Genomic DNA, 18,545 nt, shown 5'->3' on the forward strand with positions numbered 1-18,545 from the left:
ACATGCGTTTCTGAACTGCATTGTGGTTCCACTGCGGTTATACGGCAGAGCTCAGTTTTTAATCCGGCAAACTGAAGTACCGGCCAATCAAATCACATTCAAACAAACATTCCAATGTGAAAGTAGAGTGTGAAAACCTGTTACTTCCTGTTTATCGCTCTTTAGCTCTTTAGCATTGATTTGAAAGCTTAGAGTTGGTCTGTTTAGATTTGATGGTGTTTTAAAGGTTGTCCTACATACCTTTCAACTTATTGATTTATTAACAAGTCACCAATTATAAATGTAGAAACTTTATTATGAGTATGATTATTGATGTTTGAAGTTTAATATTTACTCCTGGTTACACAGTATTGATTGTGGATGAACACCCATAAAAACTGTGGAACTTATCCAACACCACACAATGGAGTTATTCATCTGTCACAGCCGGTCAAGTCCCGCTGAGACCGAAGGAACCAGGAAGATGTCCTGGGCCAGGCGCGCTGGTTTTTGTTCAGGCAACAAAAGTAGTTGTGTTGTAGTTATCGTCCCTTATTTGGTTTCACCCAGCCTCCTGAGATGAAATATAAAACACAACACTTCGCTCTGTGGTTTGGGAAATAAGAGACAACAAACTGGTCGGCCTGTTTTTCACAGCAGATTCTCTGGTTAGTCTTTGTTTCTGCTGCACTGGAAGGACCCATAAGAGACACATGGAAAGGAAGACAAGGTCCCTGCGACCATGTGCTGCCTCTGCTGTGTAGCTGCTGCTGTCCAAAAAGGAAGTTTAGCTTGGTAGTTGAGTGTCTTGCAGCCACAACTCCAGTAACTCTTTCCTTTAATCCAAAATTGTATTGCACAAAAATATGTCACGCAAAGGTAGGAAGTGAATTGTGAGGACTCGGATCAAGTCTGGGAAAGAAGTGAGAAGTTATTTCTCTCTGTCAGACGGGATCCCTCCATGCTGTGGCTGCTGGAGCTGAGTTGAACCCACAAATGACCTCTTAATCAAATCCATAAAGACTGCAGGGAAACAGAGTCCCTGCAGAGCTGCACGGAGAATGTTTATATTTCCAGGACGGTCAAATTATTATTTTAATATCTCCCTAAATGCAAATCAAGATTTTATGAATTAATCCCTGGAAACTGGTGAAAATGTAAAAAAAGAAAAGAAAAAGCTCTTTCTCGCAATGTTTTAGAAAGTGAAATATAAATTCCTGAATCTACATCTAAAATGAATGGGTGCTTCCCGAACCTATACCACTTTGTGTAATCTTGATTAAAAACAAACACACACAGAGATGACAGCACAACATCCTCGGTGGATGTAATGACTAGATGTGTAAAGTCATAAAAACACATAACAGTAAATATCTAAGCCACAAGAAAGAAGTTAGGCAGTCAAAGAAAAGGGCTGAAACCAGGTGAGAACCACGTGAAACAAGAGGACATCTTTACTATTCCTGTGTGAGGAGTGTCAACCCCTCAGAGAACACTGGAGGCGGACAGACCATCTATGTCAACAACCGTAGAGTCACTGATTAAACCGTTGAGTGTCAAGATGAACACAACTTGCGAGATGCATCGTCTATTTATGGTTGTGCGACAACGACCTCGACATTTTACACAGTGAAGCCCCTTTTATGGTTTTAAAGAACTCGTGGACTCGTTGTTCTCTGACCCTCCCTCTTGGCTGATGTGCACACGCGTCGGCACAACATCGCAAAGACAACGCAAACACCGAGTGGTGCCGAGTTCTCCGTGGCGCAGATGGTACGAGGCGAGGAGAGAGAAAGGAGGGAGAGAGGATGGAGGGAGGAGTAGCACTGAGAGAGGTCTGTGACACCTCTCTTTCTCTGCCCACACTAAAGCTGCCTATTATGTAATCCTTCACACCATGGATGGAGGGGGGGGGAAGAGAGAGAGAGGGAGCAGCCATCGTCATCATCCAGTGGCATTCTGCTGGCAGTGACACAAGGAATCATTGTACTGACGGAGCGAGGGAACTGCTTCTCTCTCTCTCTCTTTCTCTGTTTCTCTCTCATTCATCCAAGCCTGACTCGGCCCGATCCAGGCAGCCAAGTTTGAGCCTGGAAATTACCAAACCATGACTCGTGTGCATGCGACGCTGACTCACCATAATTACAGGAGCCGGGCAGAGAGTCTCACCCAAACAGTCCATTCATTCAAATGAGAGCCTCAAGCACTGGGAGGCCACGGTGGCAGTTAGGTTCCTGAGATTTCTTCTGCCTCTCCAATGCAACGAGAGTGGTTTGTTTTTTCCATTGTGATGGCAAAAGCAATACAAACCAATCACCAGCTGCAGGTCTTTCCATTAGGTCAGCACCATTTCATCCAGCCTGCGGAGAGGTGGAGCTAGAACTACTTTTTAAAAAAGTTTAAAACTGTTTTTCTGTTGTTTATCTAGAAACACAAGGAGATTACGCACAGAGAAGATGGGCTGTTGAATATTTATATGTAATATCTCAAACAAATCAAATCAATCGATCACTGAAATTGAATTTGTATGGCCATAATCATAAATCCAAATTTGTGTCATAGGGCTCAAAAAGGTTTGACGTCATCTGTCCCTAACCCCCCCCCCCCCCCCCCCCAAAATAGCAATTGAGGGCAGGAGAGGATGAAGTTTTGTTCAAATTATTACAATTTTATGAAAAAAGAAGCACATTAAGTCATCACTGTTCCTGATTGGAGGGATACTGGGTTTTCCTTCTTGATTGCCTTCATGATGATGATGATTATTATGATGATAATGATGGTCTTTGAAGTTAGCAAATAAAGTCACCTAAATGTCCTGGATGTAAATAACTGAGAGTTTGTGGCTCAGGAAATTAAGTGGATCAGCTCCTAGGATTCAAAATGGAGGAAGCTTTGATACATGGACAAGAAATAGTTTTCCTGCAAATATGTCATTTCTACTTTTTGCATGTGATGGAGTCGACCTCCTCTGTATTCTTAAGTCAAGGCAGTAGCTCTCTTCCATGTGTCTTCACCACAGCAGCTGCAGCTAAAACACTTAGAGCGTCTGCTGCACAACAATTAGACATAAACCTCTTATTTATAGAGGGATCACTGAGAGAGCATCAAGAGCTGAGGATTTGAAACCTTTAAAATATCAGCTCGGTACAGTTTCATGATGCAGTGGTCGGTCAGAGCCGGACCTCTATGCTCTCTATAACGGCTCAGTCAGTGTGTTATACGTCTTTGCCTGCGCTCTGCGATCAGGGTTAAAATTTTCTGTAACTGGGTAAACTGCAGAATATATCCCTGGGTTACACCATGATTATTATTATTATTTAGAGTCGTAGGCAGAGTGGTGGATTAAATGAAGAACGTTGGTTTTAACACATAAACCTGACTCCTCCTCACATCTGCCACAGTTTTCAAACGTCTCCACCAGTTCACTGAACGCAGTGTTTACGTCATTCTGGATTCATTAGAGCTGTAACAAGCAAAGCACTTTCTTCAGGCATAGCTAATGGTTCTAAATTAAACACGGCTATTTATATTTAATCTACTGTTATGTTTGTTATGACTGTGTGGGGAGAGTGTGAGTACTAGTAACATTTAAGGTAATAAAAGTAGTTTTTGTAATTTAGGGTCGACACTATAAAAGCATATAGGCAGGGCATTGGTTCCAGCAACACAGCTACAACTAACACAATTTACAATGTGTGTGTTAGATTTACAGTGTGTGAACGATCAAGCTTTGACAATGATATGTAGTAGTTGTGGCACCAAGGCGGTGGGGGTCCCCCACTAAATGAAATACTGCTTAGGGCCCCATAAAGTCTAGGGCCGGCTCTGAGTACGGTGCAAGAAAAGCTGCACTACCAGTTTGCTACTGTGCAATCCAGAAACATAATGTTCAAATTACCCACAATTCCCCACAGGGGCCGAGAGCCGACACAGACACAAATGTGCGGCAGTAAAAATACTTCAAATACTTCCCCCCCTCCCCGAGAAAGAGGATGAACTCTGAGATAAACTTTAAAATCCTGTTACATAACTTTATCTCTTGACCTTTAAAAAAAAAAAGTTAATGTGTGTGTGATGCATGTCAATCATTCATTGACAATCAACACACACAGGATGGCACCACATGGAACGGGTCGATGAAGTGTAACCACACACACACACAGGGACAGACACACAGACACACACAGACACACACAGACACATACTTGGAGCCTGAGGCAGGAATAACAGCAATAGCTCAACAGAGAAGAATTGAGATCGTTGACATGAGCAAGAGGAAGATTGCCCCATGCTAGAGGTCAGGATGGTGTGTATCAGTTGCAAAGAAAACAGAAGACGAAGAAGAAGATGAAAAAGAAGAAGAAGAAGAAGAAGAGAGGGAGGGAGAGGTGGAGAAGGAAGGGGGGGCAATATATCTCCCATGGCATTCCAGCTGCAGCTTTCACAACAGGGTGTGAGGAGGAGGAGGGAGGGGGACAGGTCTGCACTCTCTCTCTCTCTGTCTCTCTCTCTCTCTCTCTCTCTCTCTCTCTCTCTCTCTCTCTCTCTCTCTCTCTCTCTCTCTCTCTTACACATGTGCAGTGACAGACAACACTTGTTGCAGTGTTTTCATTATGGAAACCTACACAGTTGAAGGTGGAGAGCCAGGACACTTGTGTGCTGCTGCCATGATCAGACACAAAGATAAACCTGCTGTCATGTTGGATACATATTTGCTCTGTGCATCAACACAACAGACACACACACATCTCCATGTCTGTTCCAATGCAAATACACAGAACAGTGCATGAGAATAAGCAACACATGATCCTACTTGACAACCCCATAACTGAGGAGCGTCACACACACCGAGCACACACACACCCAGCACACACACAGCACACACACACACACACACACACAGACACAGAACAGTAGCATGAGAATAAGCAACACATGATCCACAACTGAGGATTGTCAGACACACAGAGGCAGATAACGCCCCCCAGCAGACACATACACATACTATGGACGCAAATAGAACAGAGCACACACACAGACTCACACACACACAGAGGAAGACTTCACCAACCTGCTCTGTCTGTGGACGCATAGCCCACATTTTGTGTTATCAATCAATCCACTTGGCTTCAGTGTGTGGACAGCAACACTAACACCAACACACACACACCCACACACACACAGTCCGTGGAGCCGCAGACACACAACAACTCTGAGCTGCTTCTCTTTTCCAACTCTGCAAAGTGTGGCTGAGAAAACCCAACTCTCAGAGAGGGAGGTGTCCGCAGAAGTCAGGGCCAATCACAGCAGCAGCTTCCTCCCACCGGCCTCTCTCATTGGAGAAAGAAAGAAGCGTTGGTGTTTTGTTGAAATGAGGAGGAGACATTGACGCTGGCCCCGCCCATTATCTCACGTTTACTCTGCTCTGATTGTACTAAGTGTGTGTGTGTGTGTGTGTCTAACTCATGTCTAACTCATTCAGTCAGTCATGAGTTAGACAAGAGAACACTTGAAAGCAGAAATAGTGGAAAGTAAAAAAAGGGATTTAAAAAAGAAAAACAATGACATAACACTTAAATATTAAAAAAACTAAAAATAACTATCACTGCAGAAAGAAATATGATTTGCAGATAAACACACTTGGGTAAAATATCACCTGTTAATTAAATCATCTATTATTCCTAAATTAAACAACAAGTACTTATCATTTTTGTCCTGTCCACAATTAATACAGATCTCTTCCTCCATCTTGTGGCTGAATGGATGTACTGCACCTCTCATGGCCGGAACACAAGCAATCACCTAGCTGTCAAAAATGTGCGTGCGTGAGTGGGTGTGTGTGTGAGTGAGTGAGTTTGTGCGTGTGCGTGCGTCCGTGCGTGTGCGTGTGCGTGCGTGTGTGTGTGTGTGTGTGTGTGTGTGTATGTGTGTGTGTCTGTGTGAATCATGAGAGAGAGACTTTACCCTGTAATCTACCACCACACCTTGGATTCATAGTTCAGACAAGATGTTTCCAACACACTAGACAACCTCAACACACTTAACCACAACCCACCGGATATACAAGAGCGAAACTGCAAAGCAATACAATCAGAAATAGTGTTTCATGTACTGAGCTCATTCTGTTCTTTAAGGCTTTGTGCTCATCTGGTTCGATCCTGGACGGCATTTTCGTTATCTCAGCACTGGCAGGCCCATGAGACACAGTTTGATCACACAAAACGTTAGAAGTTCACAGGCTAAGGGTTTCTCTTGGATATAAAAATAAGCCAATGACCCAAATACACACAAACACACACTAACAGTGGCACAAACACACAACCACATCTGGAGTCTGGACACACAAACAACATCACATGACCGGCGACAGATACGAACCAGATGTGATGAAAAGGTCTCAGAGAGGCTGTGGTGGACACGACCGTCCTCACCAGTGTCCTGCTTGCGTTCTGTTCTCTCTGTCTCTCTCACACACACACACACACACACACACACACAAACACACACACACACACCTCTTTCTTCATGATTCAGTGATCATAAACATAATGGTATCTGCGGGTGAACACGGCGCAAAGGGCAGAGAGATAACAATATGTGAAGCAGTGGGATCACATCACTGCCACAACAAAATAAACAGAACGACAAAGCCGCTCTAATTGTGATGAGATTTAAATCACCGTTTACTTTAACCAGTGAGGCCTCCAGCACGTTGCTGAGAAAATAATCCACAGTTTAATTGTCTCTAATGATATAATCCTGACAAAGCAGCTAATAAAGCTATAATTCAACCAGTCTTTCACATTTCCTGGAATTGATGCATCTGTTTTTTTAACTCAAATGTCTCAGACGGTTGTTCTGCACATCAACAAGTTAAATTCAGTCGACGTGGAGTAAAAGAGCAACAGACACGTTAACAGCACTCTGACTACAGCCTTGTTTGCATAGAAACCACTTGAGTGTGTGGCCTCCGGTGGCTGCTACACTCAAGTGGATTCCACTGAAATCAAATCATGGCATCTTCATATCACACAAATGTATTTAGAACATGATTAAAGACAAAGTTATGTTGTTTTTTTTGCACGGATTTCATATTCCCTTCACTTTTTTCAGACACAAATCCTAAAACCTCGACCGAGGAAGTTGTGTTTTTAAACCCTTGTTATTTAAATTGTTGCTTTGTGTGATTTGTTCTTTCTAATCTCATGACTGTCAATTTGAATCCGGCTGCAACATCAATACGCATTTAACATGCTTTGCATTAGAGCTGTCAGCAGGTGGAATTTGTTTTTTGATTTAAATACTCATGAATAGCGTGCACTCTGATTGCATAAACCAGGGTCCTGTCCCCGTCCTGCAGAGGCCTCAGTGGAGCCTGGGATTAAATCTGTGCTCCAGTCTGGCTGTAATGAAATTGAATTTGCTGTGACTGTGGAAATTAGACTGTTGCGTCTGGGCAAGAGTGCAGCTCTGAAATACCATTAATTAAAAGATGTGACCTCCCTGTCTGGAAAATCTGCAATTTCACAACCTTCACCCCAAGTAACTCTATTTTCGCACGTGCATGATTTTAAAATGCAAAAGTCAAACCGGATGTTATGTCTGGTCTCATGTGTCCATTTGGCCCAGTTTCTACTGGCTCACTGCCTCCTCCCCTCTGCACCGTGCTCTCTTGGTAAACACACGTATTTATTATTAAATGGATCAACATTAAGCCCCGGTAATCCCCTCCCTAAGATCTCCTGTAGGTGGCGCTGCAGCACTGACTCACTGTGGAACCCCCCACAACCACACATCATCATCAGCATCATCTCTGTGTGTATGCTGTTTTGCGCACTGGGAGTCTTGGGATCCAAACACTGGATGTGCACCATAACCAGAGGTGCGGATCCGGAGAGACGAGGTGAATTCCTCCCTCTCTCTCATCTTCTTTCCTTCACTCACATCTTTCTGAGGATCTGTTTGAATGATAATGTTGAAAACGCGTCGGTCCTTCTTGGTTTTGGTGACTTTCATAAAACTGTCTCCGTTCTGCCACACGGGGCTCGTTTTCACGGTGGTGGTCGTTTACCCGGTTGTGTTGGGCTGAGTGGGAGCTCAGTGCAGATGTGCACTGCTGCTGCATCAATACGACCCTGCCTCTGCTGACTGCTGCAACACGTCCCCTGCTGCACCGGTTGTTGTGCTTTGATGTTTCTGACGCTCAGACGCAGGGACGCGCGGTCGCTGATGGAAACTCTTTGGGACTTGGTCGCATGATGGATCATCGTGTTTCATTTTCCCGGTAGCCACCACAAACAGAGAGGACGCGAATATAACTTATATTTAAGTTATGTTATGTACATCTTAAGATAATATATGTTTTACGTGGTTTCCTTTCTCTTGTTCTTATCGGTTTTGTTTGGAATACACTTTGAATTCATCCAGCAGGTAACTCCGTGCACTCTTATTTTGAACAAGAGCTTTCAACATTTTGGACCACTTCATAACACACTTCTCTAAATGACAACATCTTCCTCAACATCATTTTTGAGCCCAGAGTTTTGAAAAACACAGACACAGGTTTGCATCGCGCGCCAGGATCTTGGTTTTACGCACGGCTGCCAGCCTCTCCTGCCCTCAGTCGTTGACTCCCTGGACAATGGGAGGGAGGCGCAGCGCCACGGGGCTTGATGAGTCCCCCACCCGGGGTGCCTTCAACACTCAGGGCCAGGCGCGGCCCCGTGAATAACCGCGCGGCGACAGCATGCCCACTTGGCCCAATCACTCGGAGTGCGTCTCCATCAACTGCAGCTGGGAGAAGATCCCCAACGCCACATGGAACGATGACTACGTCCTGCCTCCTCTCAACTACTACTCCATCCCTCTCCTCACGGCCATCACCACGGCCTGCACGCTGCTCTTTCTGGTCGGGATGGCCGGGAACGTCATGACCATTTTGGTGGTCAGCAAGTACCGGGACATGCGGACCACCACCAACCTGTACCTGTGCAGCATGGCTGTGTCAGACCTGCTCATCTTCCTCTGTATGCCCCTGGACCTGTACCGCATGTGGAGGTACAGGCCCTGGCGCTTTGGAGACGTGCTCTGCAAGCTATTTCAGTTCGTGTCCGAATCGTCCACTTACTCCACGATCCTGAGCATCACTGCGCTTTCAGTGGAGCGCTACCTGGCGATCTGCTTCCCGTTACGCGCGAAGGCTCTGGTTACCAAGAGGCGGGTGCGCGCCCTCATTCTCCTGCTGTGGACAGTGTCTCTTCTCAGCGCCGGACCCGTGTTTGTCATGGTGGGAGTGGAGCGGGACAGCATGGGACCGTTCGGCTCGGACATGAATGAGACGGGCTTCTCCTTGGGGGGCGGGGGTGACACCCGGGAGTGTAGGATGACGCACTACGCCGTGGAGTCAGGTCTGATGGGCGCCATGGTGTGGCTGAGCTCCGTCTTCTTCTTCATGCCAGTGTTCTGTCTCACTGTGCTCTACAGCCTCATAGGACGTCGACTGTGGCAGAGACACCGAGAGACGAGCATCAGCTCCCGCGTGTCTCACAGGGACAAGAGCAACCGACAGACCATCAAGATGCTGGGTGAGTTTGGAGAGAGTGCAAATTACGCGCGGTGCGTAACGTGGTTCAGAGTTGATTCATAGATAATTTAGAGAAATAATATCAGCTAATAAGTCAATTGAAGTCTGTTTTTTAGCTTTAGTATCAAGCCACATCTTTAAAAATCATAATTTACATTTAGACTGAGCCCCTTTGTTTTAGCTTTATCCACTGCAACTTTCATCCAATTACTTATGTTCCCTTCTCTTCAACATCCCCCTTTCCTCCTCCTCATCTTCCTCCTCTTCTTCATCATCCTCTTCTTCTTCCTCTTCCTCCAGTGGTGGTGGTGCTGGCCTTCGTCCTCTGCTGGTTGCCGTTCCACGTGGGTCGCTACCTGCAGTTCCGCTCACTGGACGCTCCGTCTCCTCTGCTCTCGCTGCTGTCCGAGTACTGCAGCTTGGTGTCGGTGGTTCTCTTCTACCTGAGCGCCGCCATCAACCCCATCCTCTACAACACCATGTCCTGGAAGTACCGGGGCGCAGCGGCGCGCCTCTTCGGCCTCGCCGACAGTCAGCCCCAGCGGGGACGCTCAGCCAGCACCATGAAGGGAGACGGCTCCAACAGCTGGACGGTGTCTTCAGTCAGCTTCTGAACGCACTGCACACATTTCATGCGTAAAGATAATTACCACAAGTTGAAATACATGAACCTATGAAAGCCATTAACTCTGTCAGGCCGAGGAGCAGCTCCTGACCGAGACCAACAGAACCAGACACAACCTGAGCCACAAACAAACTGCAAACCTCAGTTCCCAGCTCTGTCAACTCGCATCAAGAGAAATAGTTTATTTTTTTCAAAGCATTTTCTTGATGGATTCTCTTTTCTTACAACTCACTCAGCTGCATAATGAAGAGCATATCTGACGGAGTGCCAACACTCACTGTGGCCTGAAGGGTCTGTGAACAACATGGATGCACATGCTCCTACACAAACATTATAGACATTTACAATTGCCTTATATTGTATTCATATTCTGGATGACAAAGAAAGCACTGTAGAACTTGTGGCACTACACCTGTACCCTAGGGGCACAGTTGTAGTGTGTGTGAGTGTGTGTGTATGTGTGTGTACTGTGTGAAAAGTATCATGCTTATGATTGTGATTCGATTGTGAAGGTGTAAAATGTTCCTGTATGTATTACATGCTCAGTGCCCTGTATCTTGGATACTCAAGTCCATGCCATGTCGATGCTGCCAAAGAGGGTCAATGTAATTACTGGACAGTCCTTAAAATGAAGAGAATTACTTTTCCATCAAAACAAGACACAGCAGTCTGTTTACTTTTGGTGATTCTGAGACATTTTAGAGGACGCAAACATTTCCACGATGTCTCTAATTTCTGTGGTTATCATTGGTTCTGGTTGACAGATAAACATGATTCGAGCTGCAGGCCTCTGGAGGAGCCCGTGAGAAGCTTTCACAAGCAGTGCGATGCATTTAAACAGCTTCAGTCTGGTACTCAAGTCAAAGAGAGCTACTTGGTAAAACCATAAAAAAATCGACATCTGTGGTCCTGAGGGCTTCAGCTTCCTGAGCCTTCTGAACTGTGTGCCATTGAATCGCTGCTGATTTGATAATAAACTTGTGTGTCAGCCGTCTCAGGTGAACTGACGCGAGTGGATACACAGAGAACCTGCAGGGCCTCATCTGCTTTAAACATCCAATCATATAAGAGATGTTAGCAGATTTGTCATTTTCTATGATTTGACAAGGTTTACTTCAACCTGGAGCATCGGCTGCATTGTGAACATCTACTGTTCAGTGGGAGCAGATCGTGACGTCTCCAACGGTTAAACCAAACACGCACAAGGTTTATTATATTCTATCTGTCTGGTATATGTTATTGATCTGCCCATAAAGGAGGTGGTCAACCTGCATGAGCGCCCACTGGAGAGCGTTTTCATTGGTTCTGATGTAAATTGAAATCAAATATTGTTAATGTGCCAAGATGTCACCACAAGGACCCACAAGAACATTTTTAAAAGGGCCTATAAATATGTGTTATCTGATGCAACGGAGAGGGAAACGTCTTCAAGTGATTCTGTTTTGTAGTGTGTGTATCGTGCACCCTTTGGGACAAAGAGGATCTGTGATGTTATGTTTGCTCCAACATGTAAATAGATGCTTTGTGATGCTTTGCACTCGATGCTGCACACTGGGACGTCCGAATCACCGCAGCAGCCTCCACCACTCTGCATTTCAAAGCATGGCCACCAGGCTCCGAGGAATGTATCTCTGTTTAATCAATGCCTCCGACTGTATGATGATGTCACCACTTACTATTTATGAATCCGCTGGATATGTACCGATCAAAGATTGATATTTTCTCTATTTTGAAAATGTCTGTAAATATCTGCTGTTGGGTAATGTGCCTGTTTAAGTATTGTACGAGTAAAAAAAGGGAAAAAGTCCGTTCCTCTTTGCTTCAGTGTCGTGTGAATGGATCATGCACACTTAGGGTTCTGCAGAACTGCTTAGTATATGGAGAACAAGATGGTGTGTAGCATTTCAACGATAGGGCGAAACCTGGAAGAGAGAAACTCCTCAGCTGAATCACAGAAACCACTCTTCTCTTTCAGGGCTGTCTGAGGGATTGTCCTACAAATTGAATTGTTATCTTTTTGTTTTTAAAGACTGCTGACCAGACGGTGGCACCTCCAGGGCCAATCAGATTTTCCCTCTGGATTCACCGCCTTGAGAATAAGTGTGAAATAGTCTCATCCGGTATTTTTCCACATTAACAAAGCCAAGTGTACACTCCATAAAACGAGCAAGGTTAAATGCTAAAGGACAAAAGACTAATATTTCCCAGTGATCCTGAAGGTGAGGTGAATTAATAGAGTGCTGCAGCCGTCTGTTTCTCTCTCTCTCCAGTTGCCCGCCGAGACTGTAGAAGATAATAATGTGTGTGATTCTGTTTACTAAGATATCAGGCTCAACATTGTCAAGGTGACTGGAGTCCTTCTGGCAATGAAACACCTTCACACAGACACACACAGAGCTTACATAGACAGACACTCACTCATATCATTGAAACCTTGATGAGTCTCCGAGACATTTTAAACATCGTCACCTCAAAGAAGTAGATCTGTTTTATTAAGACTGTGAATCAGGATTTGAAGTATTGAGCTAAGTTTACAACAGTACATGACGTTCCTCTTTAGTAAGTCTGGAAGATAAAAATCAATATCTATTGCTACACGACAATAAACGTCAGGAAATCAGTTTGTGCATCGACATTGGAAGTGAGGGCCCCGGCGCCATGCATCTGTCCATCCAGCTGCTCAGGGATCAATGTCACTGAGCTACATGCAGTGGTGGAGGAAGTACTCAAACGTCAAATAATATTAATAAATAAAAATCATGTGAATTATAAGTAAAAGTAGTATTTTAACTTTTGTCCTTGAGTAAAAATAATGAAGTACTTGCTTTTAAATGTCTATATATGTAACGCACATTGTTGTAATATATGTAGTAGAATAGAAACTATATATTGATTTGCCGATATTTATGGTGGAAAACAAGAGAGAAGTACCCGAAAATAAATCTAATCAAGTAAAATGTAGATTCATGAAAAATATACTTAAGTGCAGTAACTCTGTAAATGTACTTAGTTACATTGTGACTAAATGTAGAACAGTGTATTTGCACTTTAGGTAAAGACACACACAATAAAACACACAGTTTCCATCAAAATCAGAAAAAAATTAAAACATTTATTGGGCATAAATATATTATATATACGCTACCGATACAGTTACGTCTTACATACATAGGGTAGTATTTGCAAAAATCTATACATTAAAATTGATATGGCAGTTTTTTTTATATAATGCATATGAAATTGTCTAACATTTACAATACAAGAAGAAATGCATGAATTTCTTTTTTTTTTTTATTCAATTCGTAGACCATGACAACATTGGAATGTTTGCTTTTTAAATCGTGAGGTAAAAATATGTTTTCTTTTGTCTCGCTTAAAAAATAGTTAAATACCTGTGAATCTCTGTGTGTTTGTCAAATCGCCAAATCTCTCAGTCAAAATCTCTACTTACTGTAAAACGTACAAAACATTAAAAAAAGAAAAATAATAAAACTGATCAGAAGGCACAGATGTGGGGGGGGGGGGGGGGGTGTTCCTGGGCAAACAAAAATTGTAAAAAATAAAAGTCTCTCATTCTTGTCATAACCCGACAAATGTGCAGGACCTGCGTGATGGTTTGGGGGAGGGTGATAGGGGCTTGGGGTGGGGGTGGGGGGGGGGGGGGTGGGGGGTTTGTCTATAAAAATCACCAGCATTTGAAAAAAAATCAACAAAAACAACAAAGCACGCAAAAAAGGGGAAGTACCTTGCCCGCAAACACGCAGTCTGTCAGGCAACGCTGCGTTAGCCTCAGACTCTACAATGCTAACGTAGCTGGGCCTCGGTTTGGCCAAACACGAGGATAACCTCCGCTCTACCACTGGGGCGTCAAGGCTTGAACATTGGGGGGGGGGGGAGGGGATGAGGGGGAAACATAACATCTCGGGTTTTAAGGACAGGACACCTCACACAGCACCCGTCGGCTACAATGCGACGGGGGCCGCAGGGGGACACACCACGAGCACGTCTGGGGACAAACAAAATGGCGCCGCACTTCCTGTGACGTCGCAGGAAGCAGGAAGTGGGGCGCTGTTTGAGACGCACGGAGGCGTGCTCCAGTAATGCCACAATGTCACAGTGACGCCCAATGACGGGACAATGCCAATGAATGCAACAGGCGGCGTTGGCAGTAGTGTTTCGGAAGTGAGCGGAGGGGCTGCGTGTTGTCCCCCCCCCGCTCTCATTAACCTCATCAGGACTAATGCTCGGCATAAAAAAAGTGCTTCAACTCTGTTAGTCATAATGTATTTACCGTCTCGTTCTATAGCTCTATAGATATCTCTGTAAATCATGTCTTAGCAAAATACTGGATACAAAATACTCACTACTGCTCTACCAGCACTAGTCTGAACAAGGAATCGTCAATATCGTTATCGTTTTTGCCTGAAATCATCGATTGATTGTTTTTGCCTATTTTTTTTGCATTTGTTTTTTCTCTTCGCATTTGAACTTTCAGTGTGAAATCAGGTTGTGTTAAAAACTCTCCTCCAAAAGGGGCTACACATTTCAAAATGGCACATTTTGCTTTACAAAACGAAAACAATGAAAGATAATATGAAAAGAAGCATAATCACAGATCACGTTAATGTTTTTTTTTGTTTGTTTTTTTTTTCCTTTCGAGAGAATAATAATCACAATAATAATAATAATGCTGTGTCGTCGCAGAAGAACATCACAGGAACCCTTTAGACGACTGCAAATGCGACATCTAGTGGACACGATAAGCCTGCACTTTGGCAATACAACTGTAGAAGGATATCAGAAGCTTCATTATAACACTAAAAAATGAAAATAAAAAAAGCCAAAGGCAGTCACGTTTATCCCAATACCGATGACTTTGAAGTGACCCTAAGGCCCGGCTCTGCTACATGTCTGTCTAAGCATTACAAGGACCGCTCGGCTGGCTGCGGCCGGAGCAGGAGATGAAACGAAACATGAAAAAATTACATTTGGTTACATGTTTGAAACGATAACTGCAATGCATGGACTGATGAGCTACAGGTTCCCAACAGCTGTAAGAGAAATACTTAAAGGGTTACTGAGATAAGGAATGCTGGCCTTAATCATACAATCTAAAGTACATCCATTACAAAAGAAAGAAAACAAATGAAAAAATTGAAGAAAAAAAAACATGCTACAAGAAAAAAAACCAAATTAGTATATAACTACACTTGTCTCTTAATCTTTAAACAATAAATAAATGAAGATTGCACTGTAATTGGCATGTAAAGTACTGTATGCAAATATATAGTATAAATAAAAACCTAGAAAAGAACTCTACCTTAACTTTCCCATCAACTTTGGCAAAGGTATTTTTTTTTTTTTGAGCTAGTAAACCACTTTGCTTACTGACATACAGGAGCAAGGCACAGCATAGACAGAGGACAAGATACAGCATCAAAAGAGAGAGAGAGAGACAGAGACAGAGAGAGACAGAGACAGAGACAGAGAGAGAGAGAGAGAGAGAGAGAGAGAGAGAGAGAGAGAGAGAGAGAGAGAGAGAGAGAGAGAGAGAGAGAAAGAAAGAGAGAGAGAGAGAGAGAGAGACCGGTAGGAAGAAGGCGGCGGCGGCGAGGGACGACGAGCACGGGATGAGATCCCAGCTCTGTAAGGCCTAATCCCTGAGGTACGTTACAGGCTGCCAATCAGAGCTCGCCATCACCCCCTCCACCTCCCCACGCCCCACCCGATTCCTCCGGCTCCTCCCCCCACAGACGCACCTGACGAAAGCGGACGCGTTAACCATGCGGGTCAGGCTGACTTCTTTGGATCATGTGTGTGTATTGGGCTGTACCTTGGCTTTGTTTGTTTTTCCGAGTTGGGGTATTAAAAAATAAAAGGTTCGGGAGGCAGGGGGGGCGGGGGGGGTGATACGTGTGTCAGAATGCCCTGTGTTGTTGAGTTGTGTTCCGTCGAAGGCTTGTTTGGTTAGTGAACATTAGTTCGAGTCCCAAGAGAACATGTGCATCCGAGGAGGAGACCACAGCCGTGCTACTGCTCTGATATCAATAAAGCACCATTTAAAAGAGAGAGCGGAGGGAGAGGAGAGAAAGAGGGAAGAGAGAGTTGTGCATGGGTAGAGAGAGCGAGAGTGACATGGAGGCGGATGGAGAGCAAGGTAAAAGAGGTAATTACTAATAATGGTGTGCAGGAAAGGAGAACAAACGAGGAGCAGAGTCTTCAAAAGGAATCGATTCACAGACGAGCCGACGGGAGGAGCTCCAGCCTCAGCTCGGGCTCGCAGCTGGAGAGATCTCAGAAGGGTAGAGCTCGAGCTAACTCCTAATGGCTCTCCTGGTTAACAGACACACACACACACACAGCTCGGAGAAAGGCGGCTAGCTGGCAGGCTGTTAGCACCTCTGGGTCTGTGACGCCACGGGCACATCGCTACTGAAGCTACGGATACATAGGCTGGAGAAATGGTGGTTTTGAGATGGTAGGACTGACGGAGGGCCTCTCTCCGGGCCAGCCCCCTGTTTCCTGCTAAAAGTTGCAGCCGGCCGCAAACCACACAGCCCCGCGGCTTCCTCAATGCCAAAGCCAGTTTACGCCCCATCAATTGAATACCTACAAGGGTTCACGCGCTGATCCGAGGCCAGCGTTTAAGGGCTCCTTCAAACGCACAAGCTACTGAACTGACCTCAGAGCTGCTGGCGTGAGCACCTACAGTAAAACTCCTCACGCCCTTTTTTTCCCGCCGTACTTCAGACCTTACATTGCCATCACTTATATTACATCACTTCTATAGCATCATAGATATTTGTTATAATATATATATATATTGTGTGTACATATATTAGATTACTGGGTTTCCATTCTTTCTTAGATATAATAAAATCACAGGATAGCAGCATCTTACACCACACATGGATTGCATCACTTTGGTAGCTGAATGAATGAGTGATTGAACGTTGAAAGCTGAGCGGATTAAGTGATTGCCTTCGTAGGAGAAAAACAAAAAAAAAGTGTAATGTCATTGTCGTTGCATGAGTGTAATTGCACACGTGTGCGTGTATATGTAGGCAGGTCTGCACAATGCGTGTGTGTGCACGGTGTCTGTCAGTCTGCGAGCAGAACGCACAACTGGGCCGACAACCTGTAGAGTAACAACTGGATAATAACGGCTAAAGCTCTGAAGGCCTACATTGGAATATGGCTGAATGAATAAAGATTGCAGCAAAAAAACAAAAAACAAAAAATGTAACATCGAAAACAAAGAAACAAACCTATTGTAAGGCAATGACCGTCAAGAAATATACACGTTCTCTAATCGAATATGTTTTTAAAAAGATACAAAGTAAAAACATGCAAGTCAGTCTGAGGAGCAGCTGCTCTGCTCACAGCTATCTTAAGGCTTGATTATCAGTTCTCTTGACGAGGCTTCTCTCGGCAGAAGTCCTCCACGAGCGGAACAGACGGTGACACGGAGACAAACTGAGACGTAGAGAGAAACGAGACCAAACCGAGAGAAGGCAGAAGACGACAGGAACGAGGTGAGGAAAAAGCCTGAATCGATACTTTGACTAACAAAACAAAAACAAAAACATACGTAGAAGTTCATCTCAAGTGTTTTGATTTCATTCGGTTCTTTCATAGACGTTTATACTTTTAAAGTTTCTCTGTGATTTTTGCTTTCTCTTTCTATCCTATAGTTAAGATTCCCTCACTTCATGAAGAAGTACTGCAGCAGGCAGGCGATGAGGATGGAGAAGCCGGCGAACACGCACACGATCAGCGCCGCGAAGCGCTCGTCACTGGAGATCAGGCCCGCCCCCTTGCCCGTGTCCACGGGGCACAGCTCCCCGGAGGACACCGACTCCTGGCGCCGCAGCGTGAACAGGGAGGAGGGGCTCAGGGGGCCGCACAGCTCCTGGCACGAGTCCTGGCAGCGGCGGCAGGCGCCCACGCGGAATCGATAGTCTGTGTTGCACTGGAGACCAGAGATCTGGAACTGACCCTCTTCTCCTTTGAAAACCTGCGAGGGGAGGAGAGAAAAAAAGAATGTTTCAGAGTTCTGTAACTGTAACTTTGATTTTTAAAGTTTTAAAAGTTTCCTGTTTCTTTTAACGTATCCTCTGTCTTCTTATAGTTCAGTTGTGTGAGATAATGGCAGAAATGCATGAGTCACCGATTCAAAAGACTCATTGTCATATGCAACTAAACTGATATTTCCCTTTGTCTCTACCTGGTTCCGACAATAAATATCTAAATATGAGAATATTAAATATTAAAACACCATGAAGTAAAAAGAAAAAGGAATACAGAGATAAAAGGAGAATCTAGGTAATAAAAACAGAAATGCACGTTGAAACCACT

General features: G+C 44.5%; 3 protein-coding genes across 4 annotated transcripts in view; 1 reads left to right on the forward strand and 2 right to left on the reverse strand.

Annotated features, from left to right (window-relative positions):
- The window catches only part of pld1a (phospholipase D1a), a 30,236-nt gene extending 23,810 nt beyond the window's left edge, over positions 1–6,426 (reverse strand). The window contains exon 1 of one of the 2 annotated variants that reach the window (XM_062396976.1): positions 6,358–6,426. The gene's annotated coding sequence lies outside the window, so the exon portion shown is untranslated. Of the gene's footprint in view, positions 1–5,050; positions 5,209–6,357 lie in introns of those variants that run through there. The other variant, XM_062396975.1, reaches the window with a different exon arrangement.
- A 2,299-nt stretch (positions 6,427–8,725) lies between these two features.
- ghsra (growth hormone secretagogue receptor a) lies at positions 8,726–10,176 on the forward strand. Its single transcript, XM_062397717.1, has 2 exons — positions 8,726–9,563; positions 9,863–10,176. The coding sequence occupies exons 1-2, from the start codon at positions 8,726–8,728 to the stop codon at positions 10,174–10,176; spliced, it is 1,152 nt and encodes a 383-aa protein (XP_062253701.1).
- Positions 10,177–13,279: 3,103 nt separating this feature from the next.
- fndc3ba (fibronectin type III domain containing 3Ba) overlaps positions 13,280–18,545 on the reverse strand; it is a 94,328-nt gene continuing 89,062 nt past the window's right edge. Inside the window, exon 27 of the mRNA XM_062397481.1 lies at positions 13,280–18,204. Coding sequence (XP_062253465.1) covers positions 17,893–18,204 — 312 coding nt within the window. The 3' untranslated portion in view covers positions 13,280–17,892. The remainder of the gene's footprint in view (positions 18,205–18,545) is intronic.

Source organism: Platichthys flesus, chromosome 10 (genome assembly GCF_949316205.1).
Source record: "Platichthys flesus chromosome 10, fPlaFle2.1, whole genome shotgun sequence".
NCBI lineage: Eukaryota > Metazoa > Chordata > Actinopteri > Pleuronectiformes > Pleuronectidae > Platichthys > Platichthys flesus.

Excerpts from the sequence above, each read along its gene's own strand:
- ghsra (XM_062397717.1), top strand. The coding sequence starts at position 8,726 with ATGCCCACTTGGCCCAATCACTCGGAGTGCGTCTCCATCAACTGCAGC. Across the intron at positions 9,564-9,862 it reads ACAGACCATCAAGATGCTGG|TGGTGGTGGTGCTGGCCTTC; the intron begins GTGAGTTTGGAG and ends CTCTTCCTCCAG.